The sequence below is a fragment of the Macrosteles quadrilineatus genome, unplaced genomic scaffold (assembly GCF_028750875.1).
Source record: "Macrosteles quadrilineatus isolate MER2022 unplaced genomic scaffold, UCM_ALF_1.0 Scaffold_4__1_contigs__length_99947679, whole genome shotgun sequence".
Classification (NCBI taxonomy): Eukaryota; Metazoa; Arthropoda; class Insecta; order Hemiptera; family Cicadellidae; genus Macrosteles; species Macrosteles quadrilineatus.
The window spans coordinates 83,986,940-84,012,283 of NW_026542597.1; the positions used below are offsets into that span (position 1 = coordinate 83,986,940).

Below are 25,344 nucleotides of genomic sequence, written 5' to 3' on the forward strand. Positions count from 1 at the left end.
TCTTCAAGAACAAAAAGTGGATAGTCACTCCATTCTAAACGCACGTTGCGATTGCTTAAAATACGCGACTTAAGTATGCTTGGCTGTCTCAAAGAAAAGATTATTGACAATTGATGCAACGTGTGTCGTTGGCTACGAATGAAACTCTAGTTTTATGAATAGGAATAAAAGGGGGGTAAAAATGATTATATCCCCACTAGTGTGGGGGCGAGCTGGTTTGGGGTAGTGTGTGGACTTTGGTCACAAAGTCCAAGGTTCAAACCCCGCCAATCACCATTGTATTTGATCTACGTGATAATGCAACTTCCGGGACATAAAACAACCATAGGTGTACTCTAATCTTCTCTCTGTTGATGCACTTATTTATTTTTAGCTGTATCATTTACGTTTTTTAAACGTAGTCAACTTACATTGCCGAAGAAGCCCTTCTCCTCTGCAGCGCGTGCAAGTTGAGGTCCCTTGCCGCTAGGGTCGCAGGGTCGTAGCCTGGCCTGAGCAGTGACGTAAGTCGTTCCACACAAAGGGACTTGCTGCGGTCCCTGTTTGCAGCAGCGGCGAGTAACCGTTCCTCCTCGAGTCGCCGCGACTTGTCACCGCGGAACCGTGACACTAACTGTGACAACGATGTAGTTACTACTGGATCGTACCTCGATGAGATATTTAGGGGATTTTGTATAATAGGAGTGAAAAAATACGAGGGGAAACAGCTGTTTTAAATCAGCTAAGAATCTTTTAACTGTCTAGAGATGTAGTTTGAGAACACAACCAATGCCAGCCTCAGGATAAAAACCATATGTATAAAATTCAGATTGATTTATCGGTTTATATAACTTAAGCGTGTCGAAACCCTTTCAAATCAAGTTGATAAAACCGACGAATGCTAGAAAAATACCTGTATGGTTCATAAACATAAACAAATTACATTTTTGGCCCGAAAATAAACATTATTTAACATTGCTTCAATGGAACTGTCAAACATAATATGTTCAATGCTGTTCGTATAGGATGCGGACCAACAACGTCATTTGTTTATATTTATGATCCATACCGGTAATTTTCTAGTATTCGTGATAAAAACGTTACTTGATATTTACAGTGTACTTGAAACTATCCTTAGGACAGGATTTAAGGAATAGAAAATATTTATAAACTTTTGAAGATTTAAGGTTATAACTAAATTGTGATTAGTGAATAATGTTAAAAATTTTAAATATATGGGCAAGATAGCTATAAAAAATTAAATTGGTAATCTGGTGCATTAAAAAGGATAAGTATCAAAGTGGAAAATTGATATGAACATACAATAATGAGTCACCATTTTTAACTCCTGGTGATATTACAATGGCACTACCATCTAGCTCTTAACCCTTTCAGTGCTAGGCCAATAATTCATATTTTATAAGACTTTTTTGTTTGCCTTTTAATTCCATTACCCGTTGTTGAATTTTAACTGTCATGCTGTCACTGTTTTATTAATTAGGCTAATTTTGAATAATAACACAATAAGAAAATATATAAGAAAGATAAATCCCGGTATTTGTAGTAAACATCAAATAAAACTTAGTTTTTGTTGTAATTTTCCTGGTTTTCCTATAAATTTTTATGTTCTGATAGCATTATTTGAAACCGAAATCTCACAAAATCAAAAGACATATAGTTTACAATGTAATATTGAATTTAACCCTGATTTAGTTGGACGAGGTTATTGTAATATAGCAATTTTTGGGAAACTAATGTTTTGCAGCAAAGTCTCAGGAACACATTTACTACTACTAAAACTAAAAGATTGCATCTAAATAGTCCGTGACTAGCTGGTGCTGCTACCTAGTAACGCATTGAACAACTATCTGCAGCGCCATCTGTTCGCAATCGGTGGCGACAGCTTAAATACCGGGTTTTGACTCCCCAGTCTTCAAGCACAGATAGCCGAGAAGGCTAGGGCGTGTGTCACTTGGCCAGTGGCATTCGTCTGCTCGGGTTCGAATCCCGTCCTGTGTGGCAAATAATTGGTGACCTGTGTGTTTGTAGCGATATACTACAACCACTGGGGCATAGTGAGGTGTTCATAATCCTTGGTTTAGACATACACCTCGAAATCATCGGATTGGGCGAATCTTTTAGCTAAGTGGTTGGTAGTGTATCCTATGAACATGCAGGTAACCAATGGCCGTTTTGCTATTTTTTTTTTAAATAACCTTCCTGTCTGAAAAAATTGATAAAATTGTTGGCTACCAGTGTCTAATACTATAGGTAATTGTCTGGATAACTGACAAATAAACAATATTTTGTTCTACGACGCTGGTTCTTAATATTGCACATGTTGTCAGTTAGCCAAGACAAATGTGTTGACCGCGTTACAATTAAGTGTATATGTGTGTGTGTTCTGATTTGAAGCTGCATTTTTTTTAAGCTGATAAAATTGTTGGCTACCAGTGTCGAATACTATAGGTAATTGTCTGGATAACTGACAAATGAACAATATTTTGTTCTACGACGCTGGTTCTTAATATTGCACATGTTGTCAGTTGGCCAAGACAAATGTGTTGACCGCATTACAATTAAGTGTATGTTAATAAAGTTACTTAATGAAAGAAACAGATGAATGCACTTATCTTTCGGCTGTTGCTCCTGCCAATGAACAATTCCCTGCTGAGTTAGGTAATCCTTGACCAACGATGACGTTCAGAATATGGAGTTTCTCTTCGTTGTATCGTTTGAGTGGAGAATCCTCATAGTCCTTATCCTTTGTATCCGATACACCACCGAGTAGGGTTCTGTGGCCCCTTTGTAGAGCGTGAGTCCATAGTACTTTGGAATGATCCTTTAGTTCAAAATCTGGTTTATTCCTGTCTTCCTTTTGTATTTGACTCTTATTTTTCTATTTTTATCAAGAGCAATTTAGTTGTGTCAGTCGTGAAAATTTTAGTTTTTGGTATTTTGTTTCCATAGATACGAAAAACAAATCCTTATATATAATACACTAGCTGTAACCCGCGGCCTTTGCCCCGTTTAACTTCTTAATTTTCAAGATTATCTCGTTCGCATGGCTCAATCACGTCCTGGTTGAAGTTTGTTCGCTACGCTAACTCACCTTTAGGTTGGAGCTCGTTCGCTACGCTCACTCACCTTTAGGTTGGAGCTCGTTCGCTGCGCTCACTTGCCTTCAGGTTAGCTCGTTCGCTACGCTAACTCGCCTCCAGGTTGAAGTTCGTTCGCTACGCTCACTCAACTTTTGGTTGCAAATTAGCTGTTGTCATAAATGTAAAAGAAATAATAGTGCTGCACCCTGTTGGTAATCCTTGTAACTTTAATGCTATTGAACATCATAGAACAGAACCAACTTGTTTCATTGAAACAGCTGTTAAGATTCAATAATTCCATTTCTCATAAGGTTAACATGGGAACTCCAGAGCCACTGGGGCGGAGCCCGAAAGGATTTTTGAAATAAGAATATGCCTATATGTTAATCAGGAATGTGAGCTATCATCATGCCAAATTTCAGCCCAATCCGACCAGTATTTTTCGCGTTCACTTGTCACAAACATACATCCATACATCCAAACTTTCTCATTTATAATATTAGTAGGATGAAGGTGATTTCTACAAAACACTACTCCTCCGTTAATAATGGACGGATTTTTACAAACAACGTGACAAAATAAAGTATTTTTTGTGTAGACGCCCCCTTTCACCAATTCCTGTAATAAAAATCCTCGGGCTTTGCCCCACAGGCCATTAAAGTTGGATTTTCTCCCATAAGATTAACATGGGGGAATCTATATATTTGTTTGAAACTGTTTTTCTTTGTCATAGCTAAATTGAGAGAACGGCTGGGCGTAGAAACTCGGTAGAGGTGTCTAAAGAAAGGACTTGGTCTGTAGATGAGCCATCAAAAGAGAAACGTGGTAAATTCCCTTGGGGCTCTGCCCTAGTGGCCTTTGAATTCCCATCCCATGTTATTCTTATGGAGGAAAAACTGGGTTTTTGTCCCAGCTAATTTGAGAGAACGGCTGGGCGTAGAAACTTGGTAGGGGTCTCTAAAGAAAGGTCTTGGTCTATAGATGAGCCATCAAAAGAGGAACGAGGTAAATTCCCTTGGGGCTCTGCCCCAGAAGCCTTTAAATTTGCCTCTTCAAATTTGTTTACCATATGCATAATTCTCCACTACTTTTTAATGAAACAGCTGTTAATATTTAAATTGTGATTTATTGAATTTTTCAAAATGAAGTACAGTATTTGCAATGGGTTTTTCTGATTTTAAAATCGATTTTATTCTGCATCGTGTCATGTTTTGCAATATAATGTTCTATTACCAAATCAGTAGAAAATCCTAATATCACAGTAACTCTTAAAATTATTTCTTAAGGAGTTAACTTATATCTATTGTATGGCTTGATTTCTGCCTTTTTTACCACTTCTTGGAGATTGTACGTAGGTGATATTCTTTGGCGTATTGCATCTGTAGACGAAACTTGGGTTGGTGAAATTATTACAATGGGCGAGAAATCCTGGACAATTTGATATAGGCTAAAAATAAAACTGAATTAACAATATGCTACATTTCTTGAGCAATCATTGAAATAACCGATTTGCAAACAATGGAAACATAGAAAAAGTCATAGAACACAACCAAGTAGAAGAAAAGAAATATTTTTTTTTCATTTATAATCGTTATTATAGACAACCTAATGCGGCTATGAGAGGGAAAAATTTGTAGAAACACTAAAAAACAAGATCAGCTTTTTGAGAAAAGATAAGATATTTTCAAAAGATTTTGATTATATCTAACTGTTGTGTAGATCGTGAGTATTTCCATAATCTTCGTGAGTTGCATGTAATGCTTCGCAATTGCTCGAATTCGAGCAACAGGTACACTAGTTGAAATATTTAATTGGAAACTTTGTCCCCACTAATTTGAGAGAACGGCTGGGCGTAGGAACTTGGTAGGGGTGTCCAAAGGCCTTGGTCTGTAGATGAGTTATTAAAACAAAAACTAAGCAAAATCAATTAGGGCTCTGCCCCAGAAGCCTTTAAAGATCCCTCCACAAAGTTGTTTACATTTTGGGCCATGTGAATAATACTTTTTAATAAAACAGCTGTTCCTATTTAAATTGTATCTCAAACAACACATATTTATTGGGAGTTACTGAATTCTACCAAATAAGTATTTGCAATGTTATTTTCTGATTTTAAAATTGATTTTCCTCTTTATCATGTCATGTCATGTTTTGCATTATAACGTTCCATTACGAAATCAGTGGAAAATCCTTATTTCACAGCAATTCTTGGCGAGTTAGCGTAGCGAACGAGTACCAACCTAAAGGTGAGTGAGCGTAGCGAACAAACTTCAACCAGGACGTGGTTGAGCCATGCGAACGAGATAATCTTGAAAATTAAGAAGTTAAACGGGGCAAAGCCCGCGGGTTACAGATAGTTACTTAGTATAAGATATATTTAGTTTCCCAAAATTGACAAAAGATTATAAACATAACTCTAAAGCGTTCTAAAATTATGAATGATTACATCAGTTCGTGAAACTAGATACTTGGACATTAGAAGAAATATATAAATTATTTTTATTGCGAAATAAATCTAAAAAAGTCCCAGATTGCCACGCTAAATGGTTTATATGACACAGTCCTATATGATTTAGAGCCACTGCATGAGGGGTGAGTGTAGGGGTTGAGAGGGGAGGCAAAGGTCTGAGATCAATGAGGCACAGCGTGGCTACATGCCAAGGGTCGCCACGTGCCTGCCTCATGGAACTTACAAAATATTGTCTAGACAGCATGTTGAAACTAAACTGCATACTATTCTGATAGAGTAAAATAATTGACTATTTTTGTATATGTGGTTTACCTAAGGGTTGCCTTAGTCTTTATACATGTATGAGTATTAAAGTACACTACAATTTCTCTCCAATCCGCTTTACTTCTTCTCCAAATCAGTTATTCTTCCAAGTCCGGTGATTTATTTAAAGCAGGTCACAGTTTACTATCCCTATGCTTAAGTCCAACATTAAATTTGGATGGCAATAGTGGATTTTTAATATACTGGAAGCAGAAAAGTAGTTGAATGTAAGTTAAATATATTACTACAATTTAAATGGTGTACGTGTGTTTTGCTATGCTTCACATCTCCACACTTCCAGTTCCTTTGATGAAATAGTACATGTCATCATTAGTGTAGAGTAAACGGTCTTCTAAGTACCATTGTTATTAGAAACCATTTTCTCTCAAACAATATTCAAACGAGTTGATGTAGATACCGATTTCACTACTGCGAAAGTCCTCAATAACCATAATAGTGTTGAAAATAGAGGATAAAAAATAATCTAAAATAATGATGAGTAAAAGATCGCATTTCTAATTGTGACACTGTTGTAGATACTTAAAGAGTGTAAAGCATTTGTATGACCTTCTTTCAAGACATTGGTTGGCATCACTTAGGTTGTTTTATGTCAAGAGATTTCATTAAAAAAATCACATTCCTTATCTGAATAACACTTTTAAGATAAACTCCAGTATTAGTATATCATTTAAGGTGCATCCTTTAAATTTTACTTAAACCGGCTATTATCTTCTGATAAGGTGTAAAATACTTTACCACTTTCATTAGATTCAGTATGGATTTCTTTTATTATTCCTGAGGAAAGAAGGTTTGTCCGTGAAAAACATGAAAAATAAAATAAGTTTTCGTTTTGAATATTCTCTCTAACAAAAATAGCCTACATCAATAAATTAGTTTTAAAATATTTTTTCAGCACTCAACAACAATAATTGTTTGATTGATCCGGGGTGTCAACATTATGTTTTAACATTATGATAATGCAAACCAGTCAATATAGAAAACTTAAAAGCTATACAAGACAAATCATCAAGGAAAGTCAAAATTGAAATTAACTTTTAAAACATACTGCTGAAAAATCCTACTGTATATATCTGAATGAACTCCAAGAGAATGACAATCTTCATCAAAGTTAAGCGAAACGTAACCATGTTATTGGTAAAGTAATGTGATAAAAGGTATGTACTTAGTTCTCTTTGTGGAAGGTGTTTGATGATAATTCAACTCATAAAATAAAAAAGACATACATAAACTACACGGATATAATAGAAATAGGTAAATAACAGGTTTTAAGAGAATTTAGTCAAAAAGAGTGTTACAACCAGATTTTTTTACTTGTAGAAAAAAATTTCGCTGGTTTGAGACTAGCCACCTACAGTGGTGGTTCTTAAGACATTGTGAAGAGGGGTATACTAGGGGGTTTGAGGTTATGGAACAACCCCCCCCCAAGACAGGAGGGGGATCCAGGGGTCTAACTACGGACAATTTGGCATTTTTAAAAGCCTTACATTCTAATCACATTCTTAACGTCTAGAACTGTGTCCAGAAACCCCCCTTACATTTTAGGGCCGGGGTTGGGCTTTAGCTCCTGTAGCCCTCCCCCTGAGACCCACTACTAGCACTATCTTATCTCAACAGCCACCTATGAGGCTTACACCTAATTTATTTTCATCACTAAAAATATACGGTGATAGAAAGTTCACCTTTGGTTCAGGGGTTTTGAACAAAATTCACTATGACCTAGGGTATACATGACCGTTGACATACCCTACGTAAAACCAACAACCTAATATACAATTAAAATGTGAAATATACCTAATGTGAAATTTACAACGGAATACCTTAAAACATTAACTAAATCTACCTAAAGTAAAATATACTATGGGGTAGCAATATGGATGTCACAGAATTGCAACTGACAGCGTTTATGTTGGTATTGTATCCACCACAATGTACAGAAGCCAACTAGTTGCAGTGTGGGAGTGAGAAGCCTTTAGTCTGAACCAGTCTACTATTGACTCGGTGTGAGATCTGAATCTTAGGTGTGGGATACTTTTAATTGGTTATGTTATGAGTTAGGGGTTACTGTTCTAGGTTTTGAATATTTTAAGTGGGTTTAAGAGGACTGTAAACTAAATAAATTGTTTTTTTGTTTTATTTCACTTCACGTGTTAGATTAGAATTTCCCACTAGCAAATTAAAACTAATTTTAATAAAAAATAAAAGAAAACTGAAATTTAAAAAATTCTTATAGCCAGAAAATCATTTTTTTAAGTACTGAAACCATATTCAGCGTTTTAGGGTTCTACCGCAGCCAGTCAGGGTTAATTGATGTGTCCAAAAGTTCAAGGTTTTTTTTTACCGATGTGTAACTTTTCAATCCAAGTAAGATTTTCTTATCCTAAATGGATGTTAGTGATATACTCATAAAATCTCACAATAATAAGAACATCAGCTCAATACATTGTAAGGAGATTAACTTAGGTTATAATAAAACGGATTAAAAAGTGTTTCATTAGTTAAATTTTTCGTGGTCATAATTAAAATAGTTACATGAACAGTAAGTTACTTCCCCACTCGCAAGCACAATAGTTTCGACATTAGCAACACCTGTGTTTACAAAAAAACAGCTGTTTGGGTATCTGATTCTCTGTGGAAATTCTTGTGCGAATTGTACAGTTTTACAATGCATTTAAATTGTAAATGGTGATTCTTTATCCGTGTGTTCTAAAAAAAAGTAAATCTGTAAAAAGATTAACTAACAACTATAGGAAATAAGTAAACTGACAATTGCAGTATGGTAGGTATATGAAGTAGTTAAAATAAAAAAAATATAATAATTATGATTTCAAATTTTTTGTGAAAAAGCTAACTTAACAGATTCACTCATTGGACATAAACCTTTATTCTGGCTATTACATCCTAAAAGTATAAATTGACAGTCTTACAAAAGAACACGGCATAAAAAGATTATAGATGAAGCCATATTTTTTACATGTTAATTTTCTACAAAATTAAACAATATCAAACAAAATATAACACAATTATTTACAGACCGTTTCGTGAAAAGAAAAGAAATTATAAATATAAGTAAAATTGGGACAGAAGAGAATAGGGTACGTAGTATAATTGTTATTGAAAACCTTCGTTAACTTGGTCATATAAATAAAAAGTACTAACTTTTCTTTTGTAGAAAAAGTTAAAAACTACCTCAGAAAAAAGTGATTCATTGTTAGAGCCATGACTGATGTCAGAATTTACAGTGTTTAAAGTTGAACTTTATTCTGTGTGAACGAAAAGTTCAACTTTTTCATAATTATAACGCTTGACACGTGCTAAGCTTTATTAATGACAAGAACTAAGTTTAACTTTGTTATGACGGAAATTTATTTAAATTAAAATATAATGAGGGGAGGAAATGTTACGCTTAGCTTTATAAATTCTTAAATGTCTGCCTCTATTTTGCCTAACATGACGAGGGAGTAAATATAATTTTATTGACTACTATTAGACAATTAATTAAATCTTGATTTACAAAATAAAAATAAATACAAATTAATGGATTACATTTTATAAAAATTGTTAATACATTATTAGTGGTAGGTTTTTAATAACTAATCAAAGTTTAAACATTACGCAATCAATGATAATTTTAAATTCATATCATAAGTGAATACATATACAATATGTTATAGAGTGTGGTACTGTTGTAAATATAACATAACACTTTTATAGAATAACTTGTACGTACACCTTTAAAAACATAGTGAAATTAGGTTGAAAAACTACGGCTTCTTTTATAGTAGCGTTGAAACGGTTTGATAAAGAGCCGATTCTTACAACCAACAAATCTCTTTTGCTGCTAATATTCAACAATCCACCAATTTTATCTATTTGACCTCATTAAAGAATGTCAAACATGATAAGAATCATGTCATTGAATGAAAGGCCTCATTAGGTGTTGCTGTATAAACAGCTGATAGTTCTTAATGAGGGCGCGAGTAGTCTAGTAAGTACTAGGGTTTTCAAAACGAACCAATAACAAAATATTTTTTTACTTTATCTTCTCCTTATACATAGTATATGGAGAAAATATAAATTAAATTGTGTTTTTTCAAAATCTTAGATTTTAATCTTTTGGTGGAAATATCTGTTTGGGCCGGGCTCTGAACCTCCAAAAGATGTTTTTGAAGTGATGTTTCTGTGCATGTGTACAGATTAAACCTGTGATCCGATTTTGATGAAATTTGTTACCATGTGTGTACCATTTTTCCAATTTTGATTTTTAATGCTGATTTTCCATGAACCCGATAAAATTACTGAAAATCTAATTTTTACAAAAACCGCTCAAACGATATTCGTTAAAATTAATATTTTATGATATTTTCAACTTTAAACAAAATTGTTTAACCTCTTATGCTGTAAACATTATAGTTAAAAAGTTATTACAACTTAAGTAATTTTCCACAAAATTGTAATAGTTACTCCCACCTCGCACCAATAATAAGGGCTGTTGCCAAGCATCTTTAAGAACAAAAAGTGGATGGTCACTCCATTCTACACGCACGTTGCAATTATAGCTTAAAATACGCACTTAAGTATGCGTGACTTCTCAAAGAAATGATAATTGACCATTGATGCAATGTATGTATCATGTGTTATGACTGAACACTCTAGTTTAATGTATAGGAAGAAAAAGGGGTAAACATGATTCTATCCCAACCACAAGTCTGGGAGCTGGCTAGTTTGGAGTAGTGGTAGGACTTTGGTCACGAAGTCCAAGGTTAAAACCCCAACAATCATCATTGTATTTGATCTATGTGATAATGCAACTTCCGGGACATAAAACCACCACAAGTGTACTTAATCTTCTCTCTGTCACTGCATATTTATTTTTAGCTGTATCATTTACGCTTTTTAAACGTAGTCAACTTACATTGCCGAAGACGCCCTTCTCCTCTGGAGCGCGTGCAAGTTGAGGTCCCTCGCCGCTAGGGTCGCAGGGTCGTAGCCTGGCCTCAGCAGGGACGTCAGTCGCTCCACACAAAGGGACTTGCTGCGGTCCCTGTTTGCAGCGGCGGCGAGTAACCGTTCCTCCTCGAGTCGCCGCGACTTGTCACCGCGGAATCGCGACACTAACTGTGACAACGATGTAGTTACTACTGGATCGTACCTCGATGAGATGTTAGGGGATTTTGTGTAACAGATGGATTTAAAAATACGGGAGGGAAACAGATGTTTTAAATCAGCTAAGAATCTGTCAAATGCCTTGAGATATCGTTCGAAATGATATTTACAGACAGTCTCAGGAAAAGTTATAAACGTGTGATAGATTTCATGGTTTATGTAATTTTGATGTGTTGAAACCATTAAATTGATTAAAACAGTCATTTGGCAATTACATTGTACTGTATTTGACACTATTCTTATACGTGTTTTAAGGAACTAAAAAGGTTGATTAGATAACCTTTTAAAATTCAGGTATTGTTAAATTGTGATTTGTTATTAATTCTATGTCTTTTAAGTACATGTGTTAGTTAGCTGTCAAACATTAAATTGGGTAATCCGGTATGGTACAAACATTTACAGGTGTACGATAAAGACGATGAGGATATTAATTTGAACATTTAAAAGGGCAATCGTTTTAGGTCCTAATTCTTTACTTAGGCACTACCATCTAACTCTAGGCCGTGAAGAAATTGTGTCAATAGACCCGAATAACATAACTGGTATCAAAATGTATTAAATAGTTTACTAAAAAAGATTAAGCCTTTTTGAGAATGATTCCATTATATAAATTTACAATGATACGACCCAGTAGTAGAAGAAATATAGTATGTGTACAGCTACGCAGGACCCACTTTCATATTAGGAGTTTTAACAAAAATTTAAAAGATAAATTAATTTTAAAGATTTTTTTAGTTTGGCAAAAGATAATTTAATAATTTATACATTTATGGTGTTGTAAGAGACTTTTTTTAACAGTACCTAGCCTATGACGGAAATTTGATTAAATTTGAAAAACTTGCGATGCGCAAAATAAAACATGTTTAAAAAAGATTACTATTTTGACAAAACTTATTACAATGAATTAATTTAGCTTGAGCAAACTCATACAAACTATACGTTAAAAGTTAAATTTATTTGCGAAAACATGCACATTCTCAAAACTAGGTTAGTTCAGATAGTATCAGAACTACCCATAACTCCCCAGTCGTAAAATATCTAGCAGACGACGTTCGGATGGTTTATGGATACTCTAATGCCCTAACCTCTGCAGCAAATATTACAGTCCAGTAAGTTTTAAGTGTTTGTTTTATGGAGCGTGTTATGCCTACTTGCCCGAAGTGATATAAAACTTTACGCAAAGTTTACTTGGGTACAGTTTGAAACGGTTGAAGAATTATTCCGTCTGTGTGCGGAAAATATTCATCTCTTTATTACACTTCACTTGAAATTCTTGATGGGTTAAGTTGTAAAGAGTTGGTTTTTATTTTTACAAATACATTTTTCGTTAATATTGAAGACAGGTTTAGTTGATAAATTAATGATTTTGGGATTATTGTAACGAGTACATGGACTTAGCAATGTGAAATTAAATAGATCACATTGGATATTTTCTGCAATTTCTGATCCACGCTCTGTCAAACATAAACCAAAGTTTAAGTAAAATATTTTAATTGAAAATATTGTTATGAATGAATATGACTGCTTTTTTATGAAAAAACTCACAGTGAAATTGGTTTATATGTTTTTAACACCAGAGAAATATACAAAACCTAAATAGTATTGCATTTTTACATAGCTTGTGACGTGAACAAAATGTTTAATGCTTTGCAATTTTTATTGATTTTATGATTTTGATATTTATTTTCTACTTTCTATAATTTTTTGTTTGGTAATATGCTGAATGCCAGTCTTCATGGGTAACTTTACTTAGTAACAACGTACCGTGTTTCTTCTAAAGACATTTTATCGGAAAATAATAGTTTCTAGATTCATTTTTTACAAAAAGTTTATGAACCAAACACGCATAACAAAACATACTAGTACGATCAGTAGCATCACTCGAAAATCCGAATTGAGAGTTATTTTTAAAAAGAAAGAAAAGATTTTGTTTTAATCTAATCTGAAAATATCTGCAGTTGATTCGAGGGCAATTAACTTGCATTTACCTTAATACAATAAACTAGTCAGCATATCAGATACTAGTTTACACTTACAAATTTATTATTATTATGTCTTATTACATTGCTGATTTAGTTTTGTATAAAACACAGCTAAAGAGATTCAAAGTGTCAAAACTAAATAGGTTTATTTCAAACGATATACCGAATTAATACCTGATAAAATGTTTTATATCACTTTAGGAAATAGTACATACATAATAATTTTAATTTGGTTTAACTTACTTAACACATTAAAACCGTAGACATAATTTAGCATTTTCGCCTAACAATTGTTATTATTTTTGAGCACCATAGGCTAGGCCTACTCTTGATAAATAAATCTGTCGTAAGAAACACTCGTTTATAAGAGGTGGTTCTTAAATCATACAAAGACCTAGTTTTTCCAGTGCTATTGAGGTTGCTCCGCATTAATTCCAAGCTCTTTAAAAATAACTTTTTCATTGATTCCATAACATAATATATCTTACAAAGTTCATATGTGCATTTATTAGCTGACTACCATTAATTACTCAAAAATTCTAAGAGGATGTGAAAAAGCGACTAGTTGCTAAGTGAAAACAAAAGAAAATTAGGATGAAATATTTTTTCTCCTTTCTTAGCAACTTTTAACTAATTTTATCTACTTTCAAATAATTCCATCAATATCGTTACCAATTTTTTAAAATTTTAAAACCTTAATGTTTTTTAAGTTGGAAATTAAACTGATAGTGCTACAACCACAATAAAAACTATAATTAAAACCCCTAAAGAGAAAATTTAAGATACGAAAGTGGGTCCGGAATCTAGTGCAGGTACCTCTGATAACATGATGACCGGACGTCACTTGTGATAAGGCTTATCAGCGCGACACGACCATGTCGCACGACCCCGCGCACAACACTGACTCTCACAACTGTGTCGCCGCGCATGTGCGACATGGTTCCATTCATAACTTGGCGGGTAACACGACCTGCGAATATCGGGCGTTTGATTGACATGTAGCCCGTTCGAATTGAGTCGTTGAGATGTGCTTCTGTTAATACTGTTCAATGAAATGGCGACCGTACTTAGTAGGTGAATGATATGAGATGAGTGTAGGATAAGAGGCGCGATCTAGTCTTGTTAGTGACTAAGGCCGACATTTCTTAGACACAGCTGTTAATTAATAGCCCATACAGCAAATGGCAACTAAAACAGTTTATAGTGGAATCTGAACCACATTTTTCCTTGTTATATACGAATTGGTCTAATTATCAGGATAGTACTGCGCACGATTACTAGAAAAGTACCGGTATGGATCATAAACATAAACAAATGACGTTTTTGGCCCGAAAATAAACATTATTTAACTAGTTGCTTAAATGGAACGGCCAAAACGTATGTTCAATGCTATTAGTATAGGATTCGGGCCAACAACGTCATTTGTTTATGTTTATGACCCATACCGGTATTTTTCTAGTAATCGTGGTACTGCGGATGTCAATGATTACTGATTTCAATCGAGTATGTAATTTTTTCATCTAAGGTGAAAATGTACAAAATTGTATAGACATCAACTTCCACAGCCAAAAGCTTAGGAATTTCGTTGCTCACTCTGTAAGTAGCTCGTTTGATGTGTTTTTTTAAAGTTGAGTTTTCAGTACAGTAGTAATTTTTCCCATGTCGGAAGTATCATTAAACAATGTGGACCTTTTCCGTTAATTCACTATCACTATTAGTAAATATATTACGTTACGTTAGGACTATGCCGGATCTGTAAACATAGTCCTAACCTAACCTAACCCAATACACTAAAAAGTGGTTGTGAATTAAAGAAAAAGGTCCAAGGATTTCACTTGTATCTTACCTGAATCTTACCTGATTGTCCACCTGTAAATCCCAAGTCCTTTAGGAACCAGCCAATGTACTACAGCTATAACTATGCCAACAACTAAATTTTTGTTTGCCATTTTGTAATTCAAAGTTTGACTCTATTAAAACATAGTTAAATTGTATAGGTAGCCACGGCACTGTCATTTGAACTAACTTGCTTCTATAACAATTAGTATGAATACCTACTTCTTAGTAATACAACATGTTTTTGCAATGACACAACTTGTTTCAACTTCTAATGAAGGCGTCCAGAGTATGTCAAAATCACTTCATCCGAAGGTTGAACTTATCGTTTATATGTTCTAATCTTGTTCGTGACCATGTTCGTGTATTATACAAAATGTGTATTGACGACCTTCTGATGAAGTGATTTTGTTATCGTCTGGACGCCAGAGGACTTTGTGAGAAGTTGAAAATAGTTGCGTCATTGCAACATTTTGGATTACTAAGAAACAGGTTTTTACACCAATTTTTATATATTTAAAGTAATCCGGAGGCTAACATAAAAAATTTAGTTTCTTCGACTCTTGGAGACCAACATACACGCCGTATCGTACACAATAGCTACCAAAAAGTTCCTTATAATACAGTATTTAACATTAATTTTTAAATAAAAACCAGCTTAGTTTTTACAAGGACGAACAAAGAAAATTATTAAATAATTTTGAAAAGCGTGTCAATGTCTTTTAGTAGAATTTAAATAAATAGTTTAATAATATAAATATAAAGAATTTGAATAAAAAAACAACACAGTTCAAAACGTGTAAAATAAGTATTACAATGATTTTGAAAAAAAAGTTTAAAATGTGGTGAACTATTTTCTTTGAATAAATGATTTTCCAATCAAATCGTTATTTATCATTCCAAACATTTGAAGAAAAACCGGTTGTATTATAAATCTTTGAATATCTTTTAGTCAATTATTTTTTTAATTAACTATCATTTATGTTCAATCGTAATTAATTTTACCAGTATTTGTTCAGTACTTAACAAAGCGGTTCACACAGCATCTTCTTAAGTAAACATTGGTAGCAACACAGTTTTGTTGTTGGCGGAATTGTTTATGCTAATGTCAAAGAATCGGTGTGCGTGCACAATTATACTTGCAGATGCGGAGCAAGGAATGTACGCTGACAAAGGCAAACAACGAACAACGAGGTGTTCCAAATGGAAATGTGTTCCAAGGTAAATATGTAACGTATTCATCAACTGTAATGGGAACTAAGTTTTCGAAACTAGGAATCAAACTTTTCAAGTGTTTTATGACTGTAATCTTTTTATATAGTTTTTAATTTTAAAAATGTGGATTGTTATTTGACTTTAATGTTGATTGATATTGACTTACATGAAAAGTATAATATGACGGTGGTATTATATCTATATATTAATAGGTAAGCTCTATTATTATTATTCTTTAAAACATCTTTCCTCAGCTCGTGTGCATCGCAGGGAAAATCTACGCTTACTGTTAGAAAAATATTTTCCTGTACATGTGCAGAATCCCTTCATAAATTAAAATAGGCTGAAAAATAAGCACAACAAATAAATTTGAAATACAAATTAAATGGACCTTATGGGTTGCCATGCTGGTTACGAACTCAATATGAACAAAAAAATCTAAACAAATGGAAGAAATTCCAATCATATGTTTTATTTACAGCGTAGGGTCTGTACATTACAATATTTTGGTCGATGTCTTGGCCACTGGATGATCTCTAGTTTTATTAAATATGCGGCTGATGAAACAGATTTTCACTGTAAACAAGATCCAAAATCTATAAACAGACAAGGGAATGATAATAACTATTGTACTTTATTTCGCACTATATAAGGAGGAAAATAGCGAAAATGTTTCTAAAATGTTTTGCATTCGAAAATCATTCATGTAAAATAAAATTATATATTTTTAATACCTATCAGTATATTGGTAATATTGGTAAACATACGCTGTAAATAGCTTGGACAATGTTGTTGAACTCTGAAATTGTAGTTGGTTGAAACTGAAACCTACACAGCCCATGTTATCAGTAGGAAGGATAACACCCTCTTCACAACAGATTATTTTCCCATTATTTTCGTTTCATCCTCCACTTGTTTTAATCGTGCAGTGCGCAAACCAATAGAAAACATCTGTGTAATAAAGTAAATGTAATACAAATAATTAAAGTGGAGCCATTTCTCGAAAGGATTTTTTCCGCTTCGGTCTTTATTAATATTTAAAAACAAGAAATAGGTAATTATTAAGTTTTGTGTCTTTCCAGTATTTTCGCAAGTATTTTCCAGTTTTGAGGTAAAAACTAATATTAGACACGTAGGATATTAGACACGTATGGAAAGAGAAGTGCTATAAATATCGTTATTGCCTCTCATATACAGTATATGAATGGTCCGGGGTTTGTTCATGTAGACCCTTGCTTCAGGAGTTGAAGGCTGCAATTCACAACGAAATCACATCAATTCCTGGTGATGTGCTTGAGCGAGCAATGCGGAACCTCAAGGACCGACTCCAAGAATGCATCGCTCGAGAAGGAAGGCATTTGATAAATGTAATTTTTAAAAACTAACTTAACTAATTTTTTGTCAATAAACTTCCATTAACTACACGTTTTGCACTTTATTTCAATCCAATACCTAAAAAATTGACAGTTTGACAAGTATTTTAAAACCACCCGATCCATCTGCGCCACCCTGATGGTTACTTTATCATACAACCTCTAACGGGCAAAGAGAAAGTAGATTTTAGCAGAGTTTTGTATACACTTATACATGATACTTTCTTAAACGTGGTCTCTTTAAGTAATCCTGTGAACTGTAGGTGTTCCGGTACTTTGGTACTGTACCGACCACACCGATAAATCGACTAGTTTGAATAACAAAAACTTCCTAACCAAACATAACCTAACCTAACCCAACCACCCTTAGGTTAGGTTAGGTTATGTTAGTTTATAGTTGTTAGGTGTGGTCTGTATCGTACCGACCGCTAGTCCATAATAGAGGATGTGCTGAATATATTTATCGATGAATCAAACAGTGTTTTAAACGATTACTTTAAACTATTCGGGTAGACTTCCACAGAGAACCTACGATATATTATCGGATGAATAACGATTAACATCGAAACTTATTCGTTTCGATGTATCGATTATAATCTTTTTTGACAAGTTGTTGTGAGCTATATGACAAGTTGTTGTATTCGATGTGAAAGATTCATTAAAAATGAAACGCAAGAGAATTTCACGTTATTCTCGAACAGTTTAAAGAAATAACGAGACATTTCCCTACATGACATCCGGAATAAAAATGCTGTCAGGTATTAGAGAAGAGTGTCCCTACCTCTGGACAGTGCAATATAATCCTGACACTCCCTTACGTTAATTCTCTGCAAGAGATTTATTTTAATCCGAATTCAACGTAACTCTGTTGACAAAACTTGCATACAATTGTTATTTATTTTCTGATGAATTTAACGTAAAATTATGTGTAACCGAACTTTGAAAGTGATGCAGTTTTAACAAGTTGCTCGGTATAGTTTACGCTTAGTAAAATTAATTACATTTTTAATAATAATTAAAAATAAAGTGAGTAGGTGATAGGTTTTGGTGAAATTAGTTATCTAGTATTATTTATTACTTACGTACGTAGGGAAATAGTTATTGATTTTGGAAATAATATGAATAGGTATTGACTTTTTTAGATGTTACATTATGTAAACTATAACTATTGCCTATTATTTTACTTATTTTGCTACCAACGTATACTTGCCTATGTGGTGTTTGCTGAGGCGTCCAAAAAAGGAGTCTGTTTTAGCTATGATTGGATTTTTACAGTCATTGTTTTATTTTGTCAATGACCCTCACCCTTAAGCGTTATTATTATTTATGTCCACAATATTAAATTGAGACATTATTTGTGTTGAGATAATTTATAATTTGATTGATTGAAAATAGTTACATATTTTTGCCAGTGAAGGGAAATAAAAACACAGCGATGTCGTTACTGTTAATGTCTTTCCAATTACCGGCATTTACATTTTAAGCTTAAAACCTCCGGGATGCTACATCAACTGTTTCAAGGGGGAGGCTAGGAAATGGGGTAAACAGAGTGATATTTCTCTAACTCGTGATAACGTAGAATTAAATCAAAAAGTTTTGGCTTCTATAATTCCGGTTAATGATAGCAGCATACAAGTTCAACTTCTTGCGATGGTAAGTGTATGGATAGAAGAACGAAAGATATAGCGTTCCCTTATATCTGACACCGTCCCAACTAAAAGAAATTAAGAAATTAACAATTTAGATTAAAATATTCACCAAACTATCTTAAAAGTACTACAATAATGTTGTGTTTATTGATTGGAAATACCTTTACTTTGGTGTGCATATCAACATATGCTTAAGTTAAAGATTTTACCTACGACCGTTTTTTTAAAGTAGCCATTTCAGTTCAGTTCTTAGAATTGAAAAGTTTCACTTAACAGCTGTTTACTTTCATAACAGCATAGTTTCATTTCATAACAGCACTAGCTGTACCCGCGGGCTTTGCCCCGTTTAACTTCACAAGTGAGCTCGTTCGCATGGCTCAATCACGTCCTGCTTGAAGTTCGTTCGCTACGCTCACTCACCTTTAGGTTGGAGCTCGTTCGCTCCGCTCACTTGCCTTCAGGTTAGCTCGTTCGCTACGCTAACTCGCTCCCAGGTTGAAATTTGTTCGCTACGCTCACTCACCTTTTGGTTGCAAATTGGCTATAGTCATAAATTTAAAAAATAATAGTGCTGCACCCTGTTGGTAATCCTTGTAACTTTAATGCTATTGAAAATCATAGAACAGAACCAACTTGTTTAATTGAAACCGCTGTTAAGAAATTCCTTTTAAATATGAAAAATCATAAGGTTAACATGGGAAACTCCAGAGCCACTGGGGCGGAGCCCGAAAGCCCGATCAGAATAAAAACTACTTAGTTTTCCTATTTAATGCCCAAAGAATCGATGTACCGAATTTCAGCCTCCTAGGTAAATGGGAAGTGGGAGAATTAGTGATGAGTGAGTGAGTGAGTGAGACAGTCAGTGAGGGCTTTGCCTTTTATATATTTAGATAGTTTTTCTCATAACAACACAGGTAACGGGCCAATGAGATTCAAGGATTGAGAGAAAATAAGTAAAATTGTAATGCTTCGAATGTCAACTAATTAGCTGATCAGTTGACAATTTTAATTGTTTATCCGACATGTTCCTGTTGATACTCGCGTATTCTTAACCTAAGTTGGTGGAAGTTAAAGGAAGGTAGATTAAACTGATTTAAAAATGTCAATTAGTGAAATTGAAGTTGACGAGATGGAACACAAACTGTTTGTGCTAATCTTTTGCCTCCAAAATTGAAACAAAGGTATGAAATTACATACCAGCAATTCATTAAAAACACACACACACATTACATTTACATATATTACATTTATTTATGAAATATTAAACACCCCTGGACTTTTTCCTCACCCTGTACAGCCGTCTAATTTGGTAATTTGTGGATTTTTGTGATTGTAATTTCAGGGATGAAAGTAATTTTGAAAGTGTGGGTGAGAATCACTGCGGGAATTAGCCCTAATGTCTGAAAAGTTTGAGGTCTTTCTAGTTACATAAGCAAGCCTAGGTCAAGTAAAGAACTATTTGACTTGAAAAATGAATATCGGTATATTTGTTGCAAGTCTTATATTTGTATACGAAATAAGTATTTTTCTATACAGGATCTAAAGCCGTCTAATAGACCGAGAAAAAAAGGAAGCGTTCAAGAACTTGTATTACCTAGAGGCCTTCTTAAAAATAATTTCCATTTTCTATAAATTTTATATTTTTGTATAACTATCTATTAAAAACCCCGAGACTGCTTAATCTTTGCTACCTATATTCAAGAAATAGTAAACTTGTGTTGACATTATGATCTGCATTATCTACGGTAACTTGGTAGTTCACTGAACTGCCGCCAGACTGCAGGTTGAGCTAGCGTTGCAGATGTTGGGACTGTACTGGCACCTAGCGGACAAAGTTTCAACTACGTTCCCATCTAAATCATTACTTTTCTTAGGTTCACTCGTAAATGTTACATAGTTTTCTGTAATTACATTATGATTAATATGTTAATACATACAGATAAAATATTAATAAAGAAAAATATAAATAACCCCGCCGCAGCAAACCTGCAGACTACGCGAATTTCCATTTGCCTGAATTGATTTTTAATTATATCTATTGAAATAAAATTAGGTTTAACGGGTTCCTAGGTTTGCTGCTACAGGGAGGCTAATAAAGTGTGTCTTTTAGTAAAATATTAGGAGCTTAGCATAAAATAAATATATTTGGCTAGTTTGATACAAATATTTCCATAAACAAGCAAACTGCAGCATTTTACAAAATTCTCCATAAGAACAACATCGGAATTTTAAATTAGCAGTTTTAAAAATTTTCCCCGTAACGAATAACCGCACAAAAACACTTTGTTATCCTAAATTATTTGTATGTTAAGTTTTTTAAATGGTCTAGGGAGAAATTATAGGATATTTTGTTTTTTGAGGGTCAAACATGAGAAAATCAATTTTTACCCCATAAAACTACCCGTAAAACCCTGTTCCCATAGTCTGTGATCATGCTGGTTCATGAACTCATTCAAGTTTATCCTGCCTTACACCCTCAAACCAAATTTAATCAAAATCGGACAAAATTACTCAAGTTACGCGTTCACGGGTGTATACATATATACAAATTTGAACAAATACTGTTTTTGGTCTCTAGGGACATCAGAATGAAAAAAGGTATATGGGTCCCGGCTCCAGGTTTACCGTGCCACCTACGGTAATTACTACTTTCCTAGTTCTCTATAGGGAAATTCCCGAAAAATGAATAATATAATTATACAAATTCACCGTTGATCTTGGGTATGAAGTAATTTTCAAACAGGTTTAATTAAAAGCATTTGGCATGGAATAATTAATAATTTTGATATAGTAGTTGGATTAATTAATGCTTTTTATAAAGTGCTTGGATTAAAAACTTGTATCTGTTTTATATAGACTACTATGAATTTAGACTCTGCTGCTGATATTTTAAATAATGATATAAAAATACAACTTTTTGATTAAGATAGAATTATTAGTTTATTATTCAACTTAATAAATTCACGTCTAATCTGAAACATAAAATAAAATGTTTTTTTACATTTGTTTGAAGTCCTTTTAAATAGTTAACATTGTTTTCAACTGCTTCCTAGTACTCGTAAATGAATGACTTTAACTAATAAGCATAAAAATATTATTGTTTTATAAAGACTTATGACCTTTAGCTGTCTGAAGGAAATTGTGTAAGTAATTTAGTCTTACATTGAACCAATTGAATTAATTAGTCTTTATATGTGATCCAAATAATAAATAAGGTAAGTTTGTAATATGAGTATTTGACTAAAAACATAAAAAACTTCAACTCTTAAATGGCATGTTAAACGGCAAGATGCAATATGATATGCAAATAACATCCAAGCGGCAATATACTTCAATGTTTTGACGATGTTTGATGATATTTTATCATTCATCTACTCCGTTCAGACGTACGCATTAAATATATGTTTGGGTTTATTTCACATGTAAAAGCCCATGACTGCCTATTTCACGTGTATATTTATTTTCCTTGTTCCCAACAGTTCGTAGTTTTAATCGTGATTAATGCAAGTAATCGTATAATTTATTTATTTATTTAACTAAAATTAAAAACTAAATTAAGAGTTATTATAACTGTGTGTAACTAATCTAAATTCCTTCCGATTTAGATAAACATGTTTTACAACTTGTATATTAAAAATAATGCAATACGAAGAGTAACCGATTATGATTATTTCATAAGTTCTAAAACTACAAATATACGGTTTATGACCCTATATGGTTTTATAAATTATTACATAAACTGCTTTGGTAACGTAACAAGAAAGAAAACATTGTCTCAAAAACATGGTCTCTTTTAACTATGTCATTTAAAAATAAGTCGGTGTAGTGTTCCATGAATTGGCCCTACCAGTAAAATAAAATTTCATTTTAATTACTGCAACACAAACCCTAACAGATTTTTTTATAGTCGAAGGAAACATACATTAATGGTATAACAAAAACAAAATAAGGTAAATAGGTGCAAGACTCAAATTCACGAAATTTGCGGATACTAAAATGTCTACCTGCAGTGTTGGATTTATAAAATAAAAGCAAAATATGATTAATGCATTTTAATATTTTAAACATAAAAGTAAATCATAATGGTATTAAAAAAACAATCTATTTTAATGAAAAGCAAATAGTAAACGTAAATATTGAAGATAGAGAATACTCTTGGATTTGTATGGCATTTATGGTTAGTCTATTAACAGAACGGTTCCTAGGTTTTTATTTGTTAAATATCTTTAGTTTTAAATGTCAAGAACCTGTGTGGTGTAATAGTAAGTATTTAATGAAACATAAATCTAACTAATACGATTTATAATGGCTTACTTATATAAAAGAACGTAAATTAAAAATGTGTTTTTATAAGTTAGTGGAAATAGTTCATTTATGTAAGAAGGCTAGTTAGAAATACGCTTTTAAAACTTTAAACAAAAACTGTAATAATTACGGCATTAAAACTCAAAGTAACTGGGATTTGAGGTAATCCTCTGCTTAAAACTAAAACAGCATAAGCCTCAGGATTAAGAGATCTTTTTATGAATTTCCTTTGTCGTATAATAAAGGTGTTTTAGTTATTTAATTTTTATTAATGATATTTATACATAACAAATCGTAAGTTACAACTTTGCCTAAATTTTGATACAGATATATGTGCGAGAATTTATAACAAGAAGATTTTTTTTAAGTTTGCTAATCTTCTGAAATGTTATTACAAAAAACTTTGACTAACATGCTACCTAATATATATTAAGCTAAAAGAGGATTGAAAAATTCCAATTTAACTGATAACATAGCAAAATGTTTATTACTTTTAGTCTAATTAATTTTTTTTTTAGAATTTCAACAATAAAAGCTTAACAAATTTTTATGTTAAATACAATTTGCACAGTCAGAACAAATTCCCAATTGAGTTACAATTAAATAAATGATTTTCCAATGTACTCTCCCACCGAGTAATTTATTATTTTCTCTCTGCCTAGAACACTGTTTGTGGGTCTGGTTGTCAAAGGCACTAATGACTCTAAACCTGTTCCTGAATACTCATTGGTCTTTTGTTCCCATTTTGAGGGCATTTGAAAGGAATCAAATGACAAAGAGTTAATTAAATTGCATATACTTTCAGAGTTTCCAGAAAGAGTAGAGAATGTTTGTTTCAATTGTATGGTTGTACTAATCTTACTATGCATTTGTTTGTACTTGTTATATTTGTACTGTACAACAATACTTATTACAAAACGCCCACTCATCTAGGAAAATTGAAGATAATGTATGTATTTTAAAGAATTGTAAGAAAGCAAATCTGACGAATGCTTGGGAATAATTATATTATTTATGAGGAAAATTTTTAAAATTGAAACAAGCCAACTAATGAACAAGTGAATTTTGACTCTATTTGTACTTATAGAAACTTCTTGGCTGGTACCCAAAAAAAGAGGGGAGGGTTATACAAGGGGGGTATATTGAGATTCTTGTCATTCGAATATTGGGTCTGATCATTGGAGTGTCCAATCGAAATCGATCACTACTTACCATCTTTTATATGTATTTACCATCTTGTGAGTAATCAGTGTAAGTGTAAATGTAATACTACCCACGTTATTTGACATATTTTTGTGCTTTCAGGTAATTTAATAACACGTACGATGCTGATCAAGAAGTTTCTTTTCACATTTATAAAACCTCCTGGAGATTACCAGTATGCTCAGTTATGCTACATACAACCATTGCTTCGCATTCTATTATAATAGCTCTAACTGATCAACTTCGTTACCAGATCACTGGGTTACCGGAGTTCAGCCTACGTTTGATTCACCAGGTATTTCGATTATACCCTAAACTATTGGTGTTCAGTAGTATGCAATTACAAACTTATTATGTACCATTTCTTAAATATCTTTGAAGTTATGTAAATCAGATCAAACTGGCACCTAAACAATTGTAATATCGCTTATATTTTGTTATTTTATACAACCCAATGTTTCCAATATGATTTTGAAGGGATACAAACCTAAAAGTTACACTTAGAAGAGATTATCAGTTTTAAGATCATTATATAGAATTTAAAGACTAAGCTTTTTACATACCTCGTCTTGCAGTTCAAGTATGGTGTTTTTATCCAAATATGTTTTGCCATATATGGTATTTTACTGAAACTTTATATACAAATTGGACTCATCAGACTGTGGAGTTTTACGTAAACCCATACAATTTGACGAGTCAAATTAGGATATAATGTTTCTGAAAACCACATGAATATTACATATTCGG

At 33.1% G+C, this 25,344-nt stretch overlaps 1 protein-coding gene across 3 annotated transcripts in view; it reads right to left on the reverse strand.

Moving 5' to 3' along the window:
* Positions 1-25,344, reverse strand: part of LOC128991654 (GTPase-activating Rap/Ran-GAP domain-like protein 3) — a 395,113-nt gene that overhangs the window by 154,479 nt on the left and 215,290 nt on the right. The window contains exons 1-2 of one of the 3 annotated variants that reach the window (XM_054414734.1): positions 13,833-13,927; positions 10,784-10,986 (exon numbers count right to left, since the gene is read on the reverse strand). The exons of the other annotated variants lie outside the window; for them this stretch is intronic. Of the exons in view, the coding sequence (XP_054270709.1) occupies positions 10,784-10,986; positions 13,833-13,844 (215 nt within the window). The 5' untranslated portion in view covers positions 13,845-13,927. Of the gene's footprint in view, positions 1-10,783; positions 10,987-13,832; positions 13,928-25,344 lie in introns of those variants that run through there. 3 annotated transcript variants of the gene reach the window in all.